Source organism: Polypterus senegalus, chromosome 2 (assembly GCF_016835505.1).
Source record: "Polypterus senegalus isolate Bchr_013 chromosome 2, ASM1683550v1, whole genome shotgun sequence".
Lineage (NCBI taxonomy): Eukaryota > Metazoa > Chordata > Cladistia > Polypteriformes > Polypteridae > Polypterus > Polypterus senegalus.
In genome coordinates this window covers 10,396,823-10,424,363 of record NC_053155.1, presented here as the reverse complement: position 1 = coordinate 10,424,363, position 27,541 = coordinate 10,396,823, and the positions used below count along the sequence as shown (strand labels likewise).

At 39.3% G+C, this 27,541-nt stretch overlaps 1 protein-coding gene across 3 annotated transcripts in view; it reads left to right on the top strand.

The window, feature by feature from the left end:
- mrpl39 (mitochondrial ribosomal protein L39) overlaps positions 1 to 27,541 on the top strand; it is a 92,144-nt gene that overhangs the window by 15,339 nt on the left and 49,264 nt on the right. For all 3 annotated transcript variants that reach the window (XM_039743394.1, XM_039743398.1, XM_039743403.1), the window contains exons 2-6: positions 6,053 to 6,274; positions 8,427 to 8,566; positions 14,071 to 14,170; positions 20,263 to 20,330; positions 24,910 to 25,022. In XM_039743394.1, the coding sequence (XP_039599328.1) occupies positions 6,053 to 6,274; positions 8,427 to 8,566; positions 14,071 to 14,170; positions 20,263 to 20,330; positions 24,910 to 25,022 (643 nt within the window). The remainder of the gene's footprint in view (positions 1 to 6,052; positions 6,275 to 8,426; positions 8,567 to 14,070; positions 14,171 to 20,262; positions 20,331 to 24,909; positions 25,023 to 27,541) is intronic.

Genomic DNA, 27,541 nt, shown 5'->3' with positions numbered 1-27,541 from the left:
AAAGGAAAGAAATGAAGCAATTCAGAGGAACGATAAAGAAATTCCGGGGAACAAATCTAAAAAAAAACCAAGGTAATTAAAATATATTCAAAAGAAGTCAATTAGCAGGAAAAACAGGTCACTAATTAAGAAAAGGGTTAGAATGAAAACCTGCAGCCCTGCAGGACCAGAGTTGGGGACCCCTTCTGTAGGGCATCATGCAAGATTGAAATCATTTAGCATGTAATTTTTTTTCTCTTTTCTCTGCTTTATTGTGTATTTTGTGCTTGGGACTGTGTACTGCCTGTGGGACACGGGAAAGACTAACTAACTGTATCTTTACTGCCTGTATAAGCGCGTGCGTCTGTCTATCCATCTATTCATCTATCCATCCATCCAGTCAGTATGGCATACAAATCCCTTTGCAGTGATCCTGTGATGGTCAAAGGAGCCACAATCCTCACTGTATGTCTGTCCTCCTTTATAATTTTTACTACTTCATCGGTCGCATCAGCTTTCTGATTTTGATATAAAAGTGCATTCCTTTTCTATTCATACCTTTTTTGATGCTTTTTTTAAAGTTGTTTTAAAGCCCAGTACTAAACTTTCAGGCACAATTACCATGTGACAGTCATTTGCACTGGTTTGGGTGCACTTACTTCCCTGGTGTTTACCCAGAACATGATTCGGGCTTGGAATTTTTTGCCAGTACAGCTAAACCCGAGTCAGTCTTGGTGAGGCTTCTAATGAAATGCATAAAGCCTGAATAACTCGTGGGACAGTAATCTGCTGCCATCTAGTGGATGAAATAATACGCTGCAAACAACAGAAAAACATGAGTATTTGTTTGCTTTTTACCACTGTATGGTATCTCTAAGGCCCTGGTCTTAAACTCCGGTCCTGGAGGGTCCCAGTGGCTGCAGGTTTTCATTCTAACCCTTTTCTTAATAAGTGACCTGTTTTTGCTGCTAATTACAGTCGACCCTCGATATATGACCGGCCTGACATGCGAACAACTTGGTTTGCGACCAAAATTTTTGTTTTGAGTTACAACCCGAATGCGGTCAAGTGTATCCGCTTGTGCGATTGTAAACAAACAGCCGAGAGCGTTCGTAAGTGTCAGTCGGAAGCCCAGATACATGTGTTTGTGGACGTAATTTGGGTCAGTGCAGTGATTTATATAATTTATTTCGGTAATTGCTATCAAAATGGCCCCAAAAAAGCTAGAAGAGAAGGTAACAAAGGTAAAGAAAGTGATCACAATCGAAACGAAGAAGGAAATTGTGCGGAAATATGAGAGTGGCGTTCGTGTGCCCGATCTCGCTAATATGTACGGCATCAGTGCAGCAAATTTCCTCTTCTGAAATAAAGGACATCCTGTAAAAATGGACAGAGCTACAAACATTTGTAGAGAAGACCCACTCAGACAGAGAAAAAGCTAATCGTTGCATTAACTTGCTTAATGACGATGGCAAGTCATACTACAGAACTGTGTTGAAGAAAAGACAGAAACAGACAACCTTAGACCAGTTTTTATTTCCGAAAAGGTTGAGACCTCACGAGCCAGAAGCAGGTCCTAGTGGGCTACAGCCTCTCCCAAGGATAGAAAGGACACCATTGTTTGGCTCTCTTTCCAAGCAATAACCACCTTCCGTTTCATTCTCCTCCTCCTCCCTTCCTGCAAGCCAAAGATGTCAACTTAAATGGTGAGTACAGTAGGAAATTGTTGTTTCTGGTAGGCTAGGCACTTTTTATAACTTTTTGGTTAGTACATTAGAAAAATTATTGGTGTTTTTGGTAAATTATGCACATTATACAACCCTTTTTTATCATGAAAAAGTTAAGTAAGTGTTGCTGTGGGAGGTTCGGAGTGCATTATGGGTATTTCCATTATTTCTTATGGGAAAAATGGTCTTGAGTTGCCACCAGTCCTCGTTAACGAATTGATTTCGTAAGTCAAGGGTCTACTGTAACTTCTTTTGAATTCATTTTAATTGACTTGTTCTTGAAGACTCGGACCCCTCAATTGTTTCTTTTTTTCCTTAATTAGCTGTCAAACAATAATGAGGTACAAAATGAGCCAAAACACGACCAGAAAACTGTGTCCATCACACAATATCTGAAAATAATGAAAGTTGAAGGTCTCGACCTACAAAACATTTTAACAGTACTCTTAGAAAAGAGAATATCAATAATTTTGGAAATGTCTGCTGTTTTACAATGAGAGCAGCAACAAGCCATGGGATTAAAGAATGGGTTTAATTAACAAGAATCGGCTTCTGATTAAGCAACGGGTTGGAATCTGAGACCCTGACTTAGTTGGTCTTCTGTTGGCTCACTCACTTCACGTTTCATTTCAGTTTAAAGAAAGAAATGAAACAATTTAGAGGAACGATGAAGAAAGTCAGGGAAACAAATATTTAAAAAATAGTCCATTAACATAAAAGTAAAAGAATTAGATTGAAAACCTGCAGCCAACTGTGGCCCTCCAGGACTGGAGTCTGAGACCACTGGTGTAGACCCTGAATAACTCTTGGAACAGAAATCAGCTGCCATCTAGTGGACGAAATAATACACTGCAAAAACAGAAAAATATTAATATTTCTATGCTTTCTGCCTCTGTATGGTAATTCTAAGATCACTCCTCTGTATTCATGAGTTGGATTGGAGCGTTAAACGAAAAGCACAATGGGAAAAGAAAAACTGTAAAGGCAGCTTTAGAATGATCTGAAACGGAACTATTAAATGAATTGGACGAGAGTGATGACAATGTGAACTGGTCATCAGATGTTAATATGGAAAGTAAAAGTGAAGTATGATATTGCGCTGTATTGTCATGGTGAGCCCGGTGGATTTGGTTGCATGAAGCTTCACAATGGTGCAACTGTTGCTGTGTGATAAGAAGGCAAAAAACTTTGATCGATTGCAAGAACAAGGATGTTAGCCCTCTAAGCACAGTTCACAATGAGGCAACTGTCAATATGCTTGTTAGAGGAAATAATTTAAGTCACTAAGCCTTGTGCTGTGGCAGCCTGTAATAACACGGATGCAAGCAACAGAAAAAAGTCAAAGAAATGTGCTCAGAGAAACACGCTTTTTAGTGTCCCCTTTGCAACGTTGGTGACTGTCTCAAATGATATGACATGAAGGACGTGTACTAAGTCGGCATCAGTCTGGGAGCGGACACTAGACAGACCTTTCCTACTGTATTTATGTTGATGTTTTGGTGTTTACATTTTTCTGTTGCATGTCATTTTTCCTTGTCGGAAACATAACGCTGAGGAGGTCAAAGTTCAATTTGGACTAACACTGTGGCTCCTTAGCTGGCACAGACTCATTTTGGCTTTTACCTCTCGCTTCCCATAAGCTGTTTGAAGCCCTTGATAGCTTCAGGAGTCCATATAACTATTCCCTTCAAATGGCTGCATGCTGTGAAAAATGAGGCAAGGTTATCGGGTTTGGCTTCGAGCTGGCAGATCACGACTTGATTATTTTTTTTCAAGGTGCCGTTTTATATTTATGATCTAAATCCATGCAGTGGTTCTCTCGTTCGCTAACTAAGCGAGTTAAGGTTACGTCCCGAGGTAGACGTGTGAGTAATGAAGGCCCCACAGCCCGATGAGTCTCTGTCTCTCTCGGATTCATGCTAATAAATCGGTACCGCAAGTGAACTATGATACTTAGTGCGATGAGAAAGACGCAAAATGAACCGGAATGTTCAAGCAAATTATAGTAAAAAACCTGATCTAAATCCGTTAAGTAGTTCTCTCGTGAAAAGCAAACAGACATACAAATGAGTGTAGAAAAACTATAAGAAATTTTGTGCTTGGACCACGAAATTTTTAAAACCGTTTCTTCGTGAGCACCTTTGGGCCAAGGGTAACCTACATTCCAAATTTCAAGTCCCAAGTCCTCATGGTTTGGAAGTTTTCATGATGAGTGAGGCAGTGGTATTTGGCTTTATATATATATATATATATATATATATATGTATATATAAGAAGACTAGCCATCCCCCGTGGTTCACCCGTGTATTAGTGCAACAGGACAGTGAGGAGAGCCCCGTCCAGCCCTCTACTTCTGTCGTCACTGATCCCCCTCAGCCTGCAGCCTCTTGTCTCGGAATACTGCGAATATATTGCTTCTGCAAGCGAACTATGATTCTTAGCACGATGAGAGAAGTTGCAAAATCAACCGGAATGTTCAAGCAAATTATAGAAAAAAAAAAAGATCTAAATCCGTTAAGTAGTTCTCTCGTTCGCTAACTAAGCGGAGTTAAGGTTATGCCCCAAGGCAGACACGTGAGTGAGGAGGGCACCCCCTGAAAAGCTGCCTGACAAGTCTCTCTCGGATTTGCGCTAATAAATCGGTACTGCAAGCGAATTATGATTCTTAGTGTTGAAAAATCAACAGAATGTTCAAGCGAATTATAGAACCAAACCAGGTCTAAATCCGTTAAGTAGTTCTTTCTTGAAAAGCGGACAGACATGGGTCTAAAAAACTATAAGAAATTTTGTGCTTGGACCACAAAATTTTTATAACCGTTTCTTAGCTAGCACCTTTGGGCCAAGGGTAACTTACATTCCAAATTTCAAGGATATATATATATATATATATATATATATATATATATATATATATATATATATATATATATATATATATATATATATATATATACACACTCAGCAAAAAAAAGAAACATCCTTTTACTTTCAGTAAACTTAATGTGTAAATATTTGTATGAACAGTAAAAGAGTCAACACCATAAGACATAAACTAAAAATGTTTCACAATGTGTCCCTGAATGAAGGGAGGCTCAAAATCAAAAGTACTAGTCAGTATCTGGTGTGGCCACCAGCTGCTTGAAGTACTGCAGTGCATCTCCTCCTCATGGACTGGACCAGATTTGTCAGTTCTTGCTGTGAGATGTTACCCCACTCTTCCACCAAGGCACCTGCAAGTTCCTGGACATTTCTGGGGGGAATGGCCTTAGCCCTCACCCTGCGATCCAACAGGTCCCAGACGTGCTCAATGGGATTGAGATCCGGGCTCTTCCACTGCGAGGATGATCAGCTGTCCTTCCTGTCTCCCTGTAGCGCTGTCTTAGGCGTCTCACAGTGCGGACATGGCAATTTATTGCCCTAGCCACATCAGCAGTCCTCATGCCTCCCTGCAGCATGCCTAACGACGTTCACGCAGATGAGCAGGGACCCTGGGCATCTTTCACAGTCGGTAGACAAGTCTCTTTAGTGTCCTGCGTTTTTAGAACTGTGACCTTAAATGCCTACTTTCTATAAGCTATTAAGGTCTTAACGACCATTCCACAGGTGCATGTTAATTAATTGAATATGGTTAATTGAACATGCATGGAAAACAGTGTTTAAACCCTTTACAATGAAGATCTGTAAAGTTATTTGGATTTTTAAAACATTATTGTTGAATTACACAGTCCTGAAAAAGGGTAGTTTCTTTTTTTTTTGCTGAGATTATATGTGTGTGTTTGTATATGTGTGTATATATTTTATATATATATATATATATATATATATTTTTATATATATATATATATTTTATATATATATATATATATTTTATATATATATATATATATATTTTATATATATATATATATATATATATATATATATATATATATATATATATATATATATATAAATAATTATTACCTTATTCAATTCAGTATAATATCTAAACAGTACCATATGTGATGCCCTGAGGGATAGGGCTGTGTCATGGCAAAGTTGATAGCGGTTAATGGCGTTGGTGGAAGTTCCTTCTATTTCCTAGCCTATGTTTAGGTCAGTCTGAAAGGAAAATAGCGGCTGAGGAAGGGGAAATAAAAATCTAAAAACTCTCTTTTAATATCATTGCTAGTAGTGTTACATCACTGATAAATCCCAAGCAACAGTTGCTTTGTCCTGTCTGTTACAAAAAAAAGTGTTAGAGGAACTGTTTGAAGTAAAGACTGTTCACACCATATTATAGTTAAATTTGGTGAATTTCTTTAACGCCAGTGGGTGTTTGACTTTCACTCTTGCATGTTTTTCAGGTCTGATGTCCAGCACTGCTGCATCTCGGCCAGTCACACATCATCCATCCACTCCTGAAATCCAGAAGCTACGCAATGAGATGTTTAGCAGAGAGAAAGCACGTCAGCAGTCCCTCATCCCACGAATTGAGAAAATCGAGGTACAGCTGGTAGGAGATGCTGACCCGGGAACTATGTTCATCATGAACAAAGGCCTGTCCACGCCCTACAGCTGTGCCAAGCGTGAGTATGCGTGTCGGCTCATATCCTTTGAGGTTTGGAGCATCTAATGTCATTTAATTACATATGGTGAATGGAATAAAGCTGGATATTGGAGTTCAAAATAGACAAATGTATCTTTAGTTATCTCTTTAGACATAATCCTAGATTAAAAAGACCTTAATAGAGTTAAGAATTTATTAATGTTTTCTTCAGGTTATTTAAAACCTACAGTGTCATGAGAAGATATTTGTGCCCGTCCTGATAGGCTTGTTTTTTGTTTGTATATTTTTCACAAGAAATAGTTAAGATCTTTACACAAATTGAAACACTGAATGGAACAGAGTAAAAATATCACACTATTTCAACATTTCTTCTTAAGATATTTAACACTAGAACTCCTGAAGCCTACGAAAAAAGTTGTAATGCCAGGTCACCCTTAATTCCTTTGCATCTCCTTATCAGTGTCGTTTGTTTTGCAAATGTGTTGATCAGCACAAGCCAACCCCCGCGGGCACAGCTGAAATCGTGTCAGGCGCAAAATTAACACAGCTCAAGTCTTTATTTGGGGGTGAGGGGTCTGGAATTGTAGAGGGTAAGTAATATATCATTATTTGGAATACATAATGTGCATTTCATGTGTGTTCCGTGTCTACAACGGTATGTGTACATGTAGAATGACAGGAAATGCGAGGCAAAAAATGTTGAGTACATAGCTAAAACAGAAACCTTTTTTCATGTCATAGTAATAATTGACAAATTGTTGACATGGAGTGTATAATGTGTGAAGACTTTATTTTTCTGTATGCCTTATAATCAAGGGGTTGTGGGGTCGATCACGGGTTATCCTCGCATTTACCATTTTGAGTAGTGAGCTGCTATTATTGTTACTATTATGTAATGAAAACATATTTTTGATTTGAGTCTGTAACAGCTGGTGTAAATTTGTGGTACTGAAGGGATAAAAAGAAACGCACAAACCTGGTTAATCATTTCTTGTTGGTGTCTTGTTGAGCAAACAAGACACCGCTGTGTCTATGGTGGATGTTACTTTTCCTCGAACACAGAGGTTCACATCAACATGTTCAAATGACTTGTTGATACGAATGCTCGTGTGCGAGGAAAAGTAATATCCTTTAGAAGTTCCATAGATTTACACGGGATGTTGCACATTTAAATCAAATGTATGTTTTAGTTATATGATAATAATAATAATAAGCAGCTCAGTACTCAGAGCGCTAACTGCAGAGCAGATGTGGGATTCAAACCTGTTACCTCGCAATTGTTAAGTGGTGGCTTATCCACTACACCACTGGTGCAGATGCCTGCCGGAGAAGTGTTACCACTGTGGCAACTGGTTGTAAGTGAAACGCGCAAAAACACACGTATGCTAACACCTTTTATTTTGCCTCGACTGATAGTTGGGCTTCAGCAACATGTCATTTGAGGAATTTCTTTTTCTTCGGTCTTATTCTTGAATAAAAGCATACTTGTTTTGTTACAACTTTTGCAAAAGTGTTTCTTGGATATTTGGGTTTCACCATCCTACACCATGTCAAAATTATGTTGTTATTACTAAAACATAGGAAAGCATTTTGGATTTTAGCTGTGTGATCTGCATTTCTTGCCATTCTTTATTTACACAGATCGTTGTAGACATGGAATACACATGAATTGTATGTGTTTCAAATCATGGTATTACATTACCTGTATAATTCCTTACAAACGCATTGCAAGATAAACACTTTGACAAAGACTTCAGCTGTGAGGATTTCAGCAGGGCAAAGCCTTCATCTGACTGAATTGAGGGTGGGGGTTGCAGTATGCTGCGTTCTGCTAATCCACACATTTACAAAACAAAAGCTGGCTAACAGCGCAGTAATACGGAGCTAAGAGCTTCTTGGCATATGTTAGGAAAATTTAAGGAGGTCAAGGACAACGGAAAAAATCGTAAGCTTCAGGGATTCTGGTTTTAAGCAATAATATCCAGCACCTCTCGTGTCTGTTTAAAAGGGCAGTTGTCCCCTTAGTTACTCATTAAATGTTTCTAAAACTATACGTTTTGTAATGTGATGTCTTGTTTACCAGTTGCATGTTTATTTAATGTGAAAAGATAATGAACCAATCTTTTTGTTATCTCTAGTAAGTCTTATCTTGTGTTTCCTTCTACTTGCAGATCTTAGTGAATGGTACACAGACAACTCTGTTCTGGCCTTGGTGAATGGAGAAGTGTGGGACATGAATCGCCCGCTCACTCAGTCCTGTGAAATTAAATTCCTCACTTTTAAGGACCAGGATCCAGAAGAAGTGAACAAGGTGCCTGCTCCATGTTGTAATTAACTGTTCCCCTTTTTTTTTCCCCCATTTTAGCAAAGGGTTGGAAATGACCCCTTTAGAGATTAGAATTGCTGGGTATAAGTCCTGTATCTTGACCACATACCCTATCACTGGATGAGTTAAATATTGCTTATAAACCCAGCATCTTTTCAATATATTGGGAGCCCCTTTTGACCACGAAGAGAGCGTTCACACTTCTGCGTATCCTTCAACATTGGTAATCACTCTGAGATGAATCGCTGTGCCATGTTACATTTGTAGCAACCTGCTGTTGGCTGACTGGATGCAGCTCATGACTGAGTGTATAAAACTGGACAAATGGGTTTGACATCTTGAAGCAGAGATAATATTACAGTAACATAATATGTAGCCGATGTTATACTCCATCTCAATTTACAAGGTAGTTTAATTCAGTTTAATTTACCCATCTCATACTTTTCTCACTTGACAGGCCCAGAGATATGCACAGGTATCCATCCTTCCATTATCCAACCTGCTATATCCTAACCAGAGGGTGACAGGGGTCTGCTGGAGCCAATCCCAGCCAACACAGGGCGCAAGGCAGGAAATAAACCCCAGGCAGGGCGCCAGCCCACCGCAGGGCACACACACACCAAGCACACACTAGGGACAATTTAGAATCACCAATGCACCTAACCTAAACCCACGCAGACACGGAGAGAACATGCAGACTTCACCCAGGGAGGACCTGGGAAGCGAACCCGGGTCTCCTAACTGTGAGGCAGCAGCGCTACCCACTGCGCCACCATGCCGCCTGCACATATGGTGGTATACAACCACCAATTGGTATCTGTAAAATTCAGAAACACATTTATGCACACATTTTCATGTGAAAATCTATAGTTCCATACAAAAGTTAGTACACCCCTGTCCAGAGTATATATTTTGATATTTAAAAAAAGAGTACGTACAACTTTGACAGCAAAGTGACATTTTCATAAGAATGCCATGGTTTTAGTTTATGTGCAGTTACGATTTATGTGACGAACTGAAAAAACTGTAAAAAAGTTAAATAAGAGTAAATGAGGCATTTGCAAATGTCTGGGTTACATTTCAGTTGTAAGGTCACAGAACTTATTAGCTGTTAGTCTGATTTGACTTGGCTCATTTGGTGTTAGACTGGTTAAGAATTATAATTAGAAATTATAAGCTGATGCCAAATTCTAAGGCTAATACATTTTTTGACTCTTCCCACCTTGTGCAACACTCAACAACCTTGGACTCTTCTAAGCAATTGACGGAGGATCTGGAATTAAAAGTAATGTACACCAACAATGCAGGGGAAGGCAAAAAACAAAATATCAAAATGTTTCAAGCTAGCAGTTTCCACAGTCTGAAATGTCATTAATAATGTGCAGTTATGTATGGAAGTTCAGACAACCTGTGAGAGAAGAAATAATCTAATTGAACAGCTCTTATACTGTGCTAGAAGGCAAAGCAAAACCCCTGTAAGATGGCAGGGGACCTTCTTAGAAAGTAGTGGCTGTGAACTGCTCTGCTGTGTAATGCTACTTACATGGAAGCGCTATCAGATGGAAATCTCACTTGCGACCTCATTACCAAAAATATCATGAAATTAAAGCCAGACTCCTCTTGTTTGGAGGAAACAAAAGGAGCAACTTTGAAGTAAAGAACACATTGACAACCGTTAAAGACCGGGGTAATCCATTATGCCTCAGGGTTGTGTAGCAGCGGCACAGGAAACATTGTTTGAGTACAGGGAAGAATGGGTTCCACTTAATATCAACAAATCCTTATGGAGATTTAAGTAAAGATTGCTCCTACAACAGGATGACAATCCAAAACCTTCAAAGTCTACTATGAAGCTCCCAGTGAAATGCAAGGTTAAGGTTTTATTTATTTATAAAGCAGTTTAAAAACAACATCAAGGCTGACCAAAGTGCTGTACAATAAAACCCAACATATCAGACACACAATAACCAAAGAGTAAAAGGCACAGAAACACATAAGAGCTAAAGAGATTCATAATAAAAAGTACACAGATATCAACATATCACTGGTCTACAAAAAAAAATTTTTTTGTTTGCTTTTGGGAACTTCAGAGCAGCTCTTTATTGTGTTTTTTACACTGATTTCATATATGAAATTGGAATTAAGCTAGCACATCAGGTTTTTGAAGTACACATCATTGACGCTTTTGAATATCAATATAATATATCAACACGATATCTGGAGTTTGGACTCTGTCCCACCAAAATTGTTTTGATGTGTTTATTCTGAAAACAAACCAGAAGATGATACCAGAGACACGTTAAAGCATACTTATGTCAGTTTACCTCAATATAAAAGTGAGGTCAATGTGCCCACAAATGTTGGAGGCACTCGCTTTTGCACTTGTATGGCACATCTGACTCTCTTTGCAAGAACCAACACTAGCCACCTATCATGCTCGGATTGAATATTTTCCAATATCAGTTTTCCATCACCTTTACAGTGGTGCTTGAAAGTTTGGGAACCCTTTAGAATTTTCTATATTTCTGCATAAATATGACCTAAAACACCATCAGATTTTTCACTCAAGTCCTAAAAGTAGATAAAGAGAAACCAGTTAAACAAATGAGACAAAAATATTATACTTGGTCGTTTATTTATTCAAGAAAATTATCGAATATTACATATTTGTGAGTGGCAAAAGTATGTGAACCTTTGCTTTCAGTATCTGTTGTGACCCCCTAATAACTGCAACTAAACATTTCCGGTAACTTTTGCTCATTCCTGCACGCCGCCATTCCTCCGTACAGAACAGCTTCAACTCTGGGATGTTGGTGGGTTTCCTCACATGAACTGCTCGCTTCCACAACATTTTGATTGGATTAAGGTCAGGACTTTCACTTGGCCGCTCCTAAACATTAACTTTACTCTTCTTTAACCATTCTTTGGTAGAACGACTTGTGTGCTTAGGGTCGTTGTCTTGCTGCATGACCCATCTTCTCTTGAGATTCAGTTCACGGACAGATGTCCTGACATTTTCCTTTATAATTCTCTGATCTAATTCAGAATTCATTGTTCCATCAATGAAGGCAAGCCGTCCTGGCCCAGATGCAGCAAAACAGGCCCAAACCATGATACTACCACCACCATGTTTCACAGATGGGATAAGGTTCTTATGCTGGAATGCAGGGTTTTCCTTTCTCCAAACATAGCGCCTTTCATTTAAACCAAAAAGTTCTATTTTGGTCTCATCCGTCCACAAAACATTCTTCCAATAGCCTTCTGATTTGTCCACATGATTTTTTAGCAAACTGCAGACGAGCAGCAATGTTTTTTTTTGGAGAGCAGTGGCTTTCTCCTTGCAACCCTGCCATGCACACCATTGTTGTTCAGTGTTCTCCTGATGGTGGACTGATGAACATGAACATCAGCCAATGTGAGAGAGGCCTTCAGTTGCTTAGAAGTTACCCTGGGGTCCTTTGTGACCTTGCCGACTATTACACGCCTTGCTCTTGGAGTGATCTTTGTTGGTCACCACTCCTGGGAGGGTAACAATGGTCTTGAATTTCCTCCATTTGTACACAATCTGTCTGACTGTGGATTGGTGGAGTCCAAACTCTTTAGAGATGGTTTTGTAACCTTTTCCAGCCTGATGAGAATCAACAACTCTTTTTTTGAGGTCCTCAGAAATCTCCTTTGTTCGTGCCATGATACACTTCCACAAACGTGATGTGAAGAGCAGACTTTGATAGATCCCTGTTCTTTAATGGAGTATGGAGTATGTGACTGAAAACACCTGACACCTCACCTCCAAACTAACTGATCATCCTAGAGGTTCACATACTTTTGCCACTCACAAATATGTAATATTCGATCATTTTCCTTAATAAATAAATGACCAAGTATAATATTTTTGTCTCATTTGTTTAACTGGTTTCTCTTTATCTGCTTTTAGGACTTGAGTGAAAATCTGATGATGTTTTAGGTCATTGTTATGCAGAAAATTCTAAAGGGTTCACAAACTTTCAAGCACAACTGTATATCTTGATGAAATCTTTCCCCATGCTCATCTCTGACATCGATTAGATTTGGTGGAAAAAAGTCGAGATGAGAATGTAAAAAATGACATCTTCAGCAACATTCTGGCTCTGGTAAGCTGATACGCTTTCAGCAGGTTCTCCACAAGCTCAGCATAATTCTCTGCTCTGTGACTGTCAAGATAATTCTGGACAACCCGCACAAATGAGGGTGCTGATTCAGTTTGCTTCAGTTTCCTTTTGAACTCATTGTCAAGCATCAGTTCACGTATTTCAGAGCCAACAAAACCACCTTCCTTAATTTTGGCTTCACTTTTCTCGAGACCAAACTTATTTTTTAAATGCTGAAACGCATTGCCTTTACTGTCCAGTCACCCTAGTTGTCCAAGACCTGGAACATCATTACTAAAAAATTGGTTTGTGTTGGATGAAAACGGTTTTCAAATTTGGAGTCAGCAAGTGAAATTTGTTAGAGTACAGAGGAAAGAATCCCAGTAGCAAAATGCTTGTGGACCAGTGATATCATACTGGTTTAAAGGCCAGAGAGTAAAAATGTATTTTTAAATAAGATTTAAAGACGGCAAGTGAAGGAGCCTGCCAAACGTGCAATGGCAAATCGTTCCAGAGTTTTGGAGCTGCAACTGAAAAATTTTGAATTGACCTTCGCAGTTCCCAGATTTGAACATCATTAAACATCTGTGGATTGATCTTAAATTGCTGTGCACACAAGACACCCCAAGAATATCTCGCAGCTAGGTGACCTGTAAGATCAGAATATGCAGGAGACATGATCCTGTGGCTGAGGTGGGGAGACTGTAGCAGACTAATTGTCTTCACAGTGCTTGACTTGTTTGTGTGTTTGATGAACTCTGTTCTGAACTACACAGTTGTGTGGCATTTACCAACTTGGAACTACATAAGCGCCAGCTGTCATTTTATTTCTGTTAATAGTTCTTTCCGCTTGTTTATACGGTTTGTTGCCTAGTGTTTAATTTACCAAATGAGCACAAACCAGTTGTTAAACTAAATCTCTATGTGGAAATATTTTAGCTTGGTGAAGGATCTAGGGCATATAAATAGCATCATTCAACAAAGCAAACAATCGCAATTGGCTAATGTAGTAGCCTCACTAATTTCCCCCATTTTGCCATTTAAAGACGGTTGTGTCAGTGCATATCTGCCACGGGTGTCCATTTCTCCTAAAGAGTTTCATAGGAGTGCCATTAATTCAGTGTTACCCAGAGTCAGACTCTTCACTAACGGACTGTGGGTGTAGTCCAACTATTGCCGTTCTGTGTAAGATATTTAAGTTACTTTGCATAAGAGTATTTTTGGATTCAGCAAAGCACTCAAATTTAGTTGTGACTTTTCAGGTTTAATTTCAGTGGTCGGCCTTTTAGTATGATACAACGCCTAGTTTTCCACATACTAAACACCTTTATGTTTTATTTTTATTTGTCTTCATCCCCTCAGGCATATTGGCGCTCATGTGCAATGATGCTGGGTTATGTTGTGGAGACTGCCTTCAAGGAGGAGTTCTCTGTTGAGTTGCTTCAGAGTCCCGAGGTACCAGGTAAGATCAGCGTATAACTTTGGATAAACTCGCTCCATCAAAGTATCTTGCACCATTTTCAACTCATTTCATTTTTTTTTTGTATTTACTGCTGTTTTCTTCAATTTCACTTCCTTTGTTGTATGAATGAGCACTCTGTTACTCCATACAGTCAGTTGTCTCCCGTTTTTTTTTCACTCCAGTATTCTCTGCATTACTGTGTATACCAGGGGTGGGCAAATTCGGTCTTGGAGGGCCGCAGTGGCTGCAGGACAAATTGCTTAATAAGAAGCACTTATTGCTCAAGTAACACTTCTGTGTCACTTTAGTGGTCTCACTCGTTAAGATTTTGAACCCTTATTGCTTATTTTATTCTTTAACAGCAGTATTCTTGGTTTTTAATTACTCCTAATTAGCAATAACATGCAAATGAGAAAAGAGACCAGCATTTCTCCATTTAGCGTGTTACCATTGACACCTGTGTGTATTTATCATGCACTATTGGGTTTAATGAAATACTTGGAAGGATAGTGAAGAGAACAAAGTGAAGGACTGAGAATTACTCCTCCATTTTAGCCTTCAAATCATTTGGATGATATCCTTAAAAAGGGAAAAAAAATTCTAGAATATGAGAATTAGCTGACAACAAGCCATGAAATTAAATTATTGGCAAGCATTGCTTCCTAAGTAAGCAACTGGGTTGGAGCAAAAACCAGTAGCCACTGCGAATCTCCAGGACTGACTTTGCCCACCACTGGTGTACACCATGAATAGTCAAGTGAGGGTGTCTATGGTAGCTTCAGGTCTTCATTACGTCCAAACTCAAATTGGGTGATCAGTGAACTCAATGCTTAGTTTGGCTTATTCTTTGCTACCTCAGTGCACTTAGTATGTGCTGTGTGACTTTTCCATTTTTAAGATGTATTAACACTGAATTCTGTAGGGCAGGGATCCCCAGCACCGTTCATGGAGTTCCGAAGTGGCTGCAGGTTTTCATTCGAACCCTTTTCTTAAATAGTGACCCGTTTTTGCTGCTGATTAGTTAGATGAGTTTAAATACTTGGGATCAACAGTACAGAGTAATGGGGATTGTGGAAGAGAGGTGAAAAAGAGAGTGCAGGCAGGGTGAAGAAGAGTGTCAGGAGTGATTTGTGACAGATGACTGTCATCAAGAGTGAAAGGGAAGGTCTGCAGGATGCTAGTGAGACCAGCTGTGTTATATGGGCTGGAGACGGTGGCACAGGAGACAGAGCTGGAGGTGTCAGAGTTAAATATGCTAAGATTTGCATTGGGTGTGACGAGGAAGGACAGGATTAGAAATGAGGACATTAGAGGGTCAGCTCAGGTTGGACAGTTGGGAAACAAAGTCAGAGAGGTGAGATTGTGTTGGTTTGGACATGTGCAGAGGAGAAATGCTGGGTAAATTGGGAGGAGGGTGCTAAGGATAGAGCTAACAAAGGAAGAGGAAGACCTAAGAGAAGATTTATGAATGTGTTGAGAGAGGACATGAAGGTGATGGGTGTAACAAAACAAGAGGCAGAGGACAGGAAGATATGGAACCCTAACAGGAGCAGCTGAAAGAAGAAGATTAGAAAGACAAAATGCATAGAAATATTCATGATCTTTTGTAGCATGGTGTTATTTCATCCACTGTTTTGCAGCAGAGTACTGTCCTGAGCATTATTCAGGCCTAAAAATGTAATGCATATCATCCTAAGTAAGACTTGGTGACGTGTTGTTAACTGTAATTGTGTAGAATTCCCAGCCTGACTTATGCTCGGGGTTAATGCCAAGGCGGTTAGTGACACTGTTTTCCTTTCTGAGGCAGCATGTGTTAAGTATAATTATTACATTACTCAGATAACCCTTTTTAGGTGCCTTGCATGCCCCTAAATCATCTTATTTTGATTCTCTGGTGAGAATTTTTTAATTTGAGTAGACTCTTTGTAATTTTTTTTTTACTGAAAAAAAAAATTTGACACTGTAGATTCATATCTTCTTATATAATACGCTACCGTGGCTGTTCGTTTGTCTGTCCAGGATTTTAAATCGGCTGTAGCTCGCAAACCGTTTCACCTATTGACTTGAAATTTGGTACACATATACTACGTGACGTCTACTGTCCGCTTTCAAGGTGATGATTTTTATTACTCTTTTTATTTTTATTTTATTTTACTGTAGAATCAACTCTCTGCAGCGTGCAGCAGGGCGGTCGTGCGGCGCATGCGTATGGTCGCCGTTCTCATTCCCTACCACCTTTGCTAATCATTCTTGAGGCACTAAGTAATTGCAACACAAAAACTAACTTGTTCAGTTTTAACGCGAAAAGATGCCGACGAAAGAAGAGAAGCAGCGGGCCACAAGGATGGAGAAAAGAAGAGCTGCTCAGGAAGGAGCAAGTGCATCAACCTCTGAGCAAACGAATGGTAAACGTACAGAGAAAGAGGATGAAAACTAGGAATGCTCAAGTCAAGTGGATTCACTGCACGATGACGTGCAGTAAGCCATTACTGGTATTAAATATGTGAAAAACTGCAGATTTGAATTCCACCCAAAACACTTGGAGCTGGCCATTTCTAGACTCACTTACTTGACCTCAAACTGTCTGAGATCACCAAAACTCTAGCCAGCAATAACAATGCCTTGTCTTATGTCCATGGAAGGAACCCTTTAAGAAAGACAGAAGATGATCTTCACCTGGGCATCTATGAATGTTGAGTGTATTGTTTATGGCCGCATTTGTAGTCCCACGGTCAATTTCCAAAAAAATATTTATAACAATGTGCCCGGGCTGAAAACTCTGCACTGGCTAAGAGTTTAGGGGGTTCAAAAGAAGTCTGCCTACTCACTTCACAGCACTCGCTTACTGTTCAGTCCATTCATTGAGGGCCGAGTCATTTTATCTGCCTGCCGTGTACCATTTACTGATATTGCTGGTAATTAGGACATGCACGGCCGAAATATACAATGGCTTGTAAAAGTATTGAATCCCCTTGAAAGTCATCACAATTATCTATGTTTCAAAAGAGGCAGACACATTATCCCCCAAAAAATATTTTAATTTTATTTGTCAAAACTAACCAGTTTTTGATTTTTTTTTTTGTCAAAGCCAAAATAATGTCATTTGTCAAAAGTTTATCTCTCTGTTATATAAAAAAAAAAAAAAATTTGATATGAGACTTTTTTTCTGCAACGAGACGTGACCTTTGGAAGAGAGACAGAGACACTTTCACGTCCTGCAAGACGGACAAGTCATGTCATACTTACAACCTTTGGAAGCAAGTCCTGTGATACGCATGCAGAGCAGTTGAGAGATAATGGAAGTAGGAAAATTCGAAAGTCTCTAAAAAATGAGAGTAAAGATCGCATTAGCGCAAACACGTGGAAAATATTACTCGATGAAATAACACAACGGCGCAAAGAGATCGAATAGTGTTTGAGGATGTCCGGGAGACGAGAAAGACAAGGCAGTGAGACAAAAGGGCAGCTGCTGTACAGGCTTTTAAACATTGGAAGCGCCGCACGAGATGCAGATCACCCGGCACGGCAGCAGCAGCAAACCAGCAGCTGATCGAGCAAAGAGGAGGTAAACAAAAAAAAAAAAGTAATCGTTTCCCATTGGATCTCCATTTAAGAGGGGTTTCGGAGGAGTGGCCTCGTCTCCTTGCGGTATGTTCATCCCCTCCCCCTTTACAACGGCGTTTAGTGCTGGCTTGGCAAGCGAAGCCCCCTAGTCTATGGAAAAAAATTAAAACTGGAAATTCATTGCAGTGTTTGCGTGTGCACAGAATCGCAGTTTTGTCATCGGCACTTCATAGTTTGCAGACGCACCGCACATAGTAATAATACGTAATGAAAGTATTTATAAAAGCAGCACGTGCAGTACAAATGTACAATATATGTAGCATTAAGCATTTAAGTTCAGATATATTTGAATATATGCCTATTTTTAATGTGATTGTTTGAATGATAATTTTTGGCAACTTTAACAGCCCGATTCCACTCAATGCAAGTTTTGTAGCAGTTTGTTATATTAGTAGCTGCTGTTTCCCAAGTTTGGAATTTGTATGTTTTAGGTTAGGGGAGTCCCAACTCCGTGACTGTAGGGGCGTAAAATGTGCAGAAGATTCTCACCTTGAAAGAAGGCTGTAAGAGTCAAAGGATAGGCAAACAGAGTAATTAGTTTTATTGCAATAGTCAATAACGCAGACTCAACTCAATTAAGCCAAGCTGAGTTGAGCCCTGAACAAGCCAAGAGTTACAGTTTAAATTTCGACCTCGCTAGCGGCAACTCATTCGCTGCTTATTCAGACTCCTCACTCCAGCTGGCTTTTTTGCAGGCCCTTATTAAAACCACCAATATCTTTCGTACCTCGTTACTCCTTATCACTTATTGCTTCCCTTATTTCCTAACCGGCTTTCAGTTGGCAGGGGATTTCTCCGTTCATCATTACCCCCCTTCTCTATCATTTGGGGTTATTAAATATTAGTGGTTTTCTCTCTGATATAAATTAAAAAAGAAATGCGGCATACTGTATGCCTTTATTTAATTATTTACTTCGCATACCTGATTTGTGTAAAAGCTCACCCTAAGTCTAAAGCTTATAAAAGTTCATATTAAGTTTTTGATATTTACTTGTGCTAATACATAACTTTTTATTTTCCATATGCCTTTCAGGTTTTCATTCTAACCCTAATTATTAACCAGTTTCTACTGCTGAGTAAATTTTGCCTTAATTGTATTTGACTTGGTATTAAAGACTCAGACCCCTTCATTATTTCTGTCAGTCAGTCATTTTCCAACCTGTTATATCCTAACACAGGGTCACGGGCGTCTGTTTCTCCTTTTCAGTAGCCAAATAATAATGAGGTATAAAATGAGCGACCCCATGACAAGCTAACCTGCATACATCATACAACACTGGAAAACAAAGAAAGACAAAGATCTTAGTAGTGTTGGTCTGAATAGGTCAGCAGTCATTTTGATGGTCCTCTTAAAAAGGAAATCATCAGACATTTCCAGAGCTGTTGTTTCAGAATGAGAGCCACCAACAAGTGAAATAACAGTATTTAACTAATTAATCTAATTAATTCTAATTAATCTTTGAGAGCTGAATATTTTTTCAGTTTTCTGGAAGGCACACAAAGCAATGGCTTCACACATAAATCAACATTAAACGTCTGGTGCTATATACAGTGGCTGCTGTTGGCACATGTTTGGCATCTTTGGAGGCACCTCGATGGCCAGCAGGAATACACAGTGGGCCGGCTGCGTGGCTGTCTTCGTGCAGAAGGTGGGTGGCGGTGGCAGCAGTCACAGTGTGATGCAGTATGGTTCGTACCTCTTGTCATCATAAGTGGTGGTCTTCCCAGGCGATCACTGCTGTAGGCGTATCAGCTACATGAACGTGTTCAGCACCACGATCACCTGGGGACCAATCAGCCGATGCTGGTCCCTCACTTTCGTTTTTGACCGCCATCTCCAGATCACTTGCATCAAATTCCAAGTCCGACAAGTCAGAGTCCGGTTCAGCAATAATACATAAAACATTCATGGAGTATTTTAATTTTCACATTCGCGTTAATCTCTCGCCAGATGTCATTTTAGAGGTCGCTACTCATGCACACACAGGGAATCGAGGTTAATTCAGCAAAGGCTACTTAACTTTCCTTCTAGCAAAGAGAGTTGAACTAAAACATTAGGACGAGTTTTGTCACAGTTTACAGCCAGTTACCGTCCTCTACCCCTAAATTTCATTCAATGTTGACATCAACCCCAAAAGAGTTAAGAAACTGTTGAGAATTGATATGGTCCCCATCTATACAGCCCCCCGGCCTAGTTGGTCATCTGTTGGCTTACTTCATATCTTATTTTTTGTTTGGCTGCCTTTGAGGGGAAAAAATGAAGTCCATTAACAGCAGAAATTGCTCACCAAGTGAGAAAGCGGCAGGTAGGAACTCAGTAGCCATCCAGGATCACCAGTGGACACTCCTGCTTTTAGGTGTTGGTTATTTATTCTTATTACTTTTGAAATTTAAATCGAGGAAGCTATGAAGGATATTATGTTGCGAGGAATGTTTTTTAATTGATTTCCTTTTTTGTCTTTCTTTAGTTGTGTCTGGAGCCTTCTGTTATGACGTTGTTTTGGACAGTCAGCTGAACTCTTGGAAACCTACACAGGTAACAGATCTTTAATGGCTAACCCACAGCAAAAAGTACAGCCACATGTACACCTTATGTAGCAGAAGACCGAATATCTATTTGTGGTTATGTTAGTGTTAATAGATACTGTAACAATTTGTCCCGCCAAGCTGACACGAGACGATCGCTACTGCTAACCTGTCCTGAGGTCAAGTGGTGGCAGATGATAAAAGGATAGGCCAATATCACACCCCAATAAATCCCCTGTATATCCCTTATTGTACAAGGTTCAGTCCACAAAAAAACTTGTACAATGAAACCCCCACCCCCACCCCCCCAAACCCTGAATAACCCTTATATGTGGCGCTACAATTATATATACAATAACAATATTCCTTCCCCCAGTTCTCCTTGCAGAGCTTATAAATACGTCCACAGTATTGACCCCTGATGCCAGCAGGCGAAACGAAGAGTTATAGCAATTGCGGACTCCTAGCAGCAATCAAAGCTTCACCATAAAAGATATACAGTCCGTCTTGTGCCATGATACAGTACAGCAAGTTTTTCGATATAGCTCACCTGAGTCCGTGGGAAAAAGTGGAACGTTCAGTTCCCTGGTCAAAAAGAATTACAGTGAAACCTTGGATTGCAAGCATAATTTCGCTTGCTGGGATTAATTAAGTATCTATCTATCTAATCCAAAGCACTCGTATATCAAAGCGAATTTCTCCATAAGAAATAATGGAAACTGAGATGATTCATTCCACAACCCAAAACTATTCATATAAAAATGATGAATACAAAATATAAAGTAAAAATACATAAAACAAATTAACCTGCACTTTACCTTTTTTGCGACTTTAACAAGGAACCTCTCCAATGACAGTTGCTTTTGCCTGAAGAGTCACTTACACTTGGACACAAAATTTTAAAAAATGCTTTACGCACTGTAAGGTTTCTACTGTAAACTCTTTTGGGATTCCACCCAACGATACGACATGCGGGAGAGCGTCCCGAAGCAACCGCAGGCTCCCCGCGCTGTAACAGTTCACCATAAAAGCGAATCTGAAATCATCGCAGACATGCTATGAGCGCCTGCCGTTGATGGGTGATACAAGGAACAAGGAAAATTATAAATGCGCAGGGCACAGGATTACTTGGCCACTAACCTGGTCACGACCCTGCTGGCTTGCTGTGTCTGTGTATAGTAGAGCGTCAGATCCCGCTACAATAAATAACCGTGCTGTTCCTGTTTCAAGCTGAATAAAGCTGGTTTTGCTAAAGTACTGAGACTCGGCCTCATGTTTTGGGGTGCAAGACACGGACTCACATGTTACAGCACACACACATGGTCACCATCCTATAGTAAACAGTATATGCTTGTATGGATGTTGACTATATGAGTGAGGCGCACTGACTGAGACCACGCATGAGAGATGATTATCCACAATCCCGCAGCTAGAGAGAGGGAGAGAGAACCACCAGTGGCTCAGTTGTGATCACGTGACGCTTAGCAGACAAAGCGTATACGTACTACTCGTATTGCAAGACCTCGCTCGTTTATCAAGTTACTATTTATTAAAAATTTTAGCTTGGCTTCTAAAACACTCACAGACCAATCCAAGGTTTTATTGTACTTCCACACAACCGCTAGGACTGTAGAAGCTCCTGGACTTCGCCCATGCGGTAGCTGATCTGCTTTTTTCCATTCCCCCACCCGTCTTCTTGGCTCTCTTCTCTCTCTTTTATCACTCTCCGAAAAAAAAAAAGGAAACCGGAAGTCGAACCTCTGGGGCACCGCTGTCAATCTCGGGGTGTAAGAACGATTCCCACAACACCCGATCAACAGCAGAAAAACATATTATATTTATGTGGCAGCGCTACAATACTAGTAATTCTTTTTATTTATTCTAACAATTTTCTCCACCATTAGGAGTCTAAGATGCCTGTATGTTCATCTATAATGTAAAGTATGCATGACTACACAAAAAAACGTTAATTTTAAAAGTATTGATTTCTTGATGAGGGTTTTGTTTTTCTTTGAACAAACTTTTTTTTTAATTAAAGGTCAGGTGTATCTCACTTTTTCAGTGGAAGGTAATGGTTCTTCAGCAAAGAGTGATTTTTTTTTTTTCCTTCCCTAACCCCTCTTACTCATTTTTACAAGGTGTGCCAATGAGGTAAAGTAAAAAAAAAAAGTTGACTTTTTGTGCAGTACAGGTGCTAACTGTAACGGATGTGTATACTTTTCTGAGTTTCAGATGTCTAGAACAGGTGTATACATTTATATAGTGGTTCACTAAAACTTTTAAGAATTTATTAAAAATTATAATGTTTAATTAAAATGGCAGTTGGGAGATTTTAACAACTGCTGGTGAAGTAGGCATTAGGAGTTAGAGCTGCAAGATGGCACCATCGTCTGACAGAAAACACAATTACTGTGCTGCATTGACAACTGAGCATGAGTGTTAAACATCAGAAAGATGACGATAAAAAAGAGAAGTATATATTTTTGGGAAAAAATTGGCCGAAATTTTTTCAAGTGTTTTGATGACTTGAAGATTTCAACACGTGGACTTCAGTTTGACAAAGATCTGTTCCCAGTTAAACCCAAGCAATTTCTTCTTGTGATTGACTCACCTGAATTTCAGGTAGAGGTGGCAAAAATCTAGGGTTAATGAAGACATGAAAAGAAGATTCAAATATGTTGAACTTATTTCAAGTTTAAGAAGAGCTGCAGATTTGCCCATTTTTTATTGACCTATAAGGGTGTGTTATTTTCATGGAACTGTGTGGCACCTTTATTTAAGAATATACAGTGATACTTTGGAATCCGAACTTAATCCGTTCCAGAACCCCATTCGAGTTCCAAGACAATTTTTCCGCTTTAAAATAACAGAAACTGGATTAATCTGTTCCTGGGTCCCACAAACTCGAATTTGCAAAATGATTTTAACAGTAAATACACTTGATTTTAAGGTAAAATATTAACTAATACTAATAATATTTGAATAAAAATTCAAATTAATAAAATAGGCTGCACGGTGCCGCAGTGGTTAGCGATGCTGCCTCACAGTAAGGAGACCCATCTGGGTTCTCTTCCTGGGTCCTCCCTGCATGGAGTTTGCATGTTCTCCCCATGTCTGTGTGGGTTTCTTCCCACTGTCCAAAGACATGCAAGTTTGGTGTATTGGCAATATTAAATTGTCCCCAGTGTGTGCTTGGTGTGTTGGGGGTGTGTGTGCCCTGCCCGAGGTTTGTTTCCTGCTTACGCCCTGTGCTGGTTGGTAATTGGCTTCTGCAGACCCCCGTGACCTTGTAGTTAGGATATAGCGGGTTGATGATGGATGGATTAATAAAACAAAAAACATAAAAACCTGTATTTACTTTGCCTCTCTGTGAATAACGCCATTATGGATCCCAGTCCTTTTCTTAAAGTTCTCAGACCACCCCCTACTGGCTTTAAACTCCTTCTTTTTGAACACCAGTATCAGGCATGCCTTTCACTAAATCATCGTGGAGGACCTTGGCTTTCTCACAAATTATTGTCTTGGAAATCACATCACCAGCCAGCTGTTTTTCATTAATCCAAACTATGTGGAGTTTTGCCATCTCTTCCATACTTTTTCGATCTCCCAGAGGTTAGTGTCGTAACCTCCTTCACCAAATCAGCTACTGTGATAGCTTCTTTACTTTTCAAAATTGTACAGTCGATTTAGGCATCCCGAACACAGTAGCAAGATCAGCCACAGATGTACCACTTTCATGCTTAGTGATAAGATCTTTTTTAGCTTCAATTGTAGCTCTAACACCTTTCCTCTTACTCTTATTTTCCTCACTACACTTTTTAGGACCCATGACAAATTCACTAAGTTGTTATTATATAAAAAAAATAACACCCAAACAGGCACAAAATTATAAAATCACATTAGATGCTTTCATTACAGCTTCTGACAACGAACTGAACGACAAAGCGTATGGGTGGCCTGAGAGCTGGGGAAACGTACGCACAAACACACACGAACAGCATGCTGGGTGTTTGGATTCCAAAGCAGTGTTCAGATTCCGGGGCAAAATTTGCTCACATTTTTCATTCGTATTCCAAGTTGTTGAAGTTCTGGGTGTTGACATTCCGGGAGCAATAAAGTATTGGGAAATAGGAAAAGTTATTCTCATTGCAATTAATTGAAAAGGAAGTTAGTGCTAACATGTCTGCCAGTGAAGCCTTATCACCTTTATATAAGAGTTGCATGTGTGTGTTATTTATGCTTTATTTACCAGTTCCATTCAAATGAATATTTTAGATAACAATAAATTGAATTGTATTGGATAATCGTGTAACAAATGAAGCAGGTTAGCACACATACTGAAGCCCACTAAATCCTTATAGATCGATATGGACAGAGTAGAGAATTGTCTTGATAATTAAAAAATAAGGTGTAAAGTGTTATATGTTCATAAACCACCATACATTATAGGGTCTGTTCTTTCTAAATAAAGCATGGCAATGCCAGATGAGTAATTAGTAATTTTTATGGTAGACATGTAAACTAAAGAGTTTTGTTGTAAAGCCAGTAATGTAAACTTTATTATGTTTGTTCTTTCTTAATCTCAATAGGAGAACCTGCAGTCTTTCACTAAAGAGGTGAATAAACTCATCCATCAGAACCTGCCTTTCGAAGCACTGGATGTTGAGCCTAAGGTCGCCCTGGACATATTTCAGCACAGCAGGTGACAAAGTCTTCTATAAGTTTAACGCGCGCTTCACCCTTGTTTTTTCTGAAGATTGTTAGGTTCGCTGTGTTTTAAGTTTTGAACCCTTGAAGAACAGCGCTGTCGACTCTGCCGTTACCAAGTCAGCTCCTGGTGACATTGCTGGTGCTTTCCAGTAGGGTCTAACTTTCCGTCTACATTATTTAATACACCCTTATTCCATATGTGACTGGCACTTCATAACATCCAGATCCAAAGCTGATTTTTTCAAAAATTAAATTTTATAATATGTAATGTGACATTCTCAAACCCAACCCATGTAGGCATATAGTGTCCACATTGTCACATGTACAGAATGTAGTGAAATTCTTATTTTATGGTCAGTTTGGTTTTGGTTCGTGCCAAAGCCTATCCTGGCAGCACTGGGTGCAAGGCAGGAAATGACCCTAAATAACATGTCAGTCCATTTTAGAACCCTCTCAAGCACGGCCCCTGAGTTAATTTAAATTCATTCACTAGTTAACCTGACATGCTTGACTCTGGGTACATGTGAGGAAAATGCAGACATACACAGGCAGAATGTGTAAACTCCACATAATAATAAATAATCGATGTGTTATTGCATATATACTGTAAACTTTATTGTATATATTTGTATGTATATTTTGCATGTTGTATACAGTTGAAGTCCGACGTCCCCATACACTTAGAGTGAATTCTTTAAAACTCACTTAATAACCCCTTTACAAATCTTATATTATAAATTTAGCATATCATTTAAAACATTGACTTAGCGCAGGGCAAAAGTCATTTTCTCCAACAATGTTCACAGACCTCGGAGTATTTCATTTTTTATGGACTATATCAGAAATGGTCTGTTTTGACGTAAACATATCATCGTTACTGCAAAAATGCACTTTAGACGTAACGTCACCATCACTTTATTTTTGGCACACAGTGCATGGCTTCTCTGCACAGACCCGAGTGATGACAGAATAATATGTGTCATAAAGTTACAGTTGAAGTCAAAAGTTTAAACGCACTTTGGAGGCATTCTTTAACACTAGAATTACCAAAGCCTATGAAAAAACTCCGAAATCCATCCCACCTTAAATCCCTTCGCACCTCTCCATCAGCGTCTTTTGTCTTGTAAAATGTGTCGATAAGCAGCCTGCTAAAACATCCCCGCAACGCTGCACAAGGTTTTCTTAGCTCAAGTCTGTTTACCTGCATGTCAGTTGCATAGAGTTGTATAGACTAGAGTAAATACTAGATTGTTATTTGGAACACTTGCATTTCATGTGTGTTCCATGTCTACAACAATCTATGTAAACACATTGTTAAAACAGAAATGTTTTTCATGTTTTAGTAATAATTGACAAAATGTAGACATGAAGTGTATAATGTGTGAAGCCTGAAGTCCAAATATCAGATAAACACTTTCACAAAAGGTACAAATATAACAGAACAAGTGCGCTTCTATTCAAGAATATAACTGCAGAAAAAGAACCCGCGTTACGGTGCAACATTGACACGTCCTTGCTACGATTGCTTTGATGGTGTAGTGGTAAGAACTGTTGGCTGTTAATCAAAGGGTCACGAGTTTGACTCCAAATGACTCCATTTTGAGAAGTGAGCTGCTCTTATTCTTACTATTTTAGAATAAAAACATTCATTTGATTTGAGTCTGTAACAGCTGGTGTAAATGCATGGTACTTGTAAAGGTTAGCGTTTTTTTTTTATTTTTGTTCAGTTTTATTCTCCCAGTTTCGTTCACACTTTCTCCGATCTGACACTGCTGTTTTCACATAAAGACGCGATATAGCAGAGGTGAACTCGGATGAAGACGAGGATTCTACATCGGAGAAAGAAGGCACGTCGCACTTTTGACGTGATTTTTTAGATCAAAATACATTATACATGAAATAATATTGTGAGACTGAAAAATAATTAATCAATAAAACACACAACTTCTATTTTTAAAAAAGTACAATTTTTTCAAAAGCATGTTTGTTTTCCACTAAATTGGCTATCTTGCAGAAATGACTTGTAGAGAAATTCCAATTTCAGAAATCAGTTCAGCACACCTAAATATACTGATGTTTTTGTGTGGGAAGATTTTGCTCCGGTGCATTGTTATATTGTGTAATGTAATATAAAATACCTGTAGTGACGCACTGCACGATAACGTGCAGTGAATACACTTGACAAAAGCATTCCTAGTTTTCATCCTCTGTCTTTGTCTCTGTTTAGTGTTCGTTTGCTCAGAGGTTGATGCGCTTTCTTCCTGATCAGCTCTTCTTTTCTCCACCCTAGCAGCCCGCTGCTTCTCTTCTTTCGTCAGCATCTTTTCGCGTTAAAACTGATTAAGTCAGTGTTCGTGTTACAATTACTTAATACATTTTCTTTAATTTTTCACGTAAGCTGGCACTTAAGTCTTCAATCTGCCTCAAGAATAAGAAATGAAGAGGTAGAGGAAGTGACAGCTAAGGTGGTAGGGAATGAGAACGGCGCCCATATGCATGCGCCACACGGCT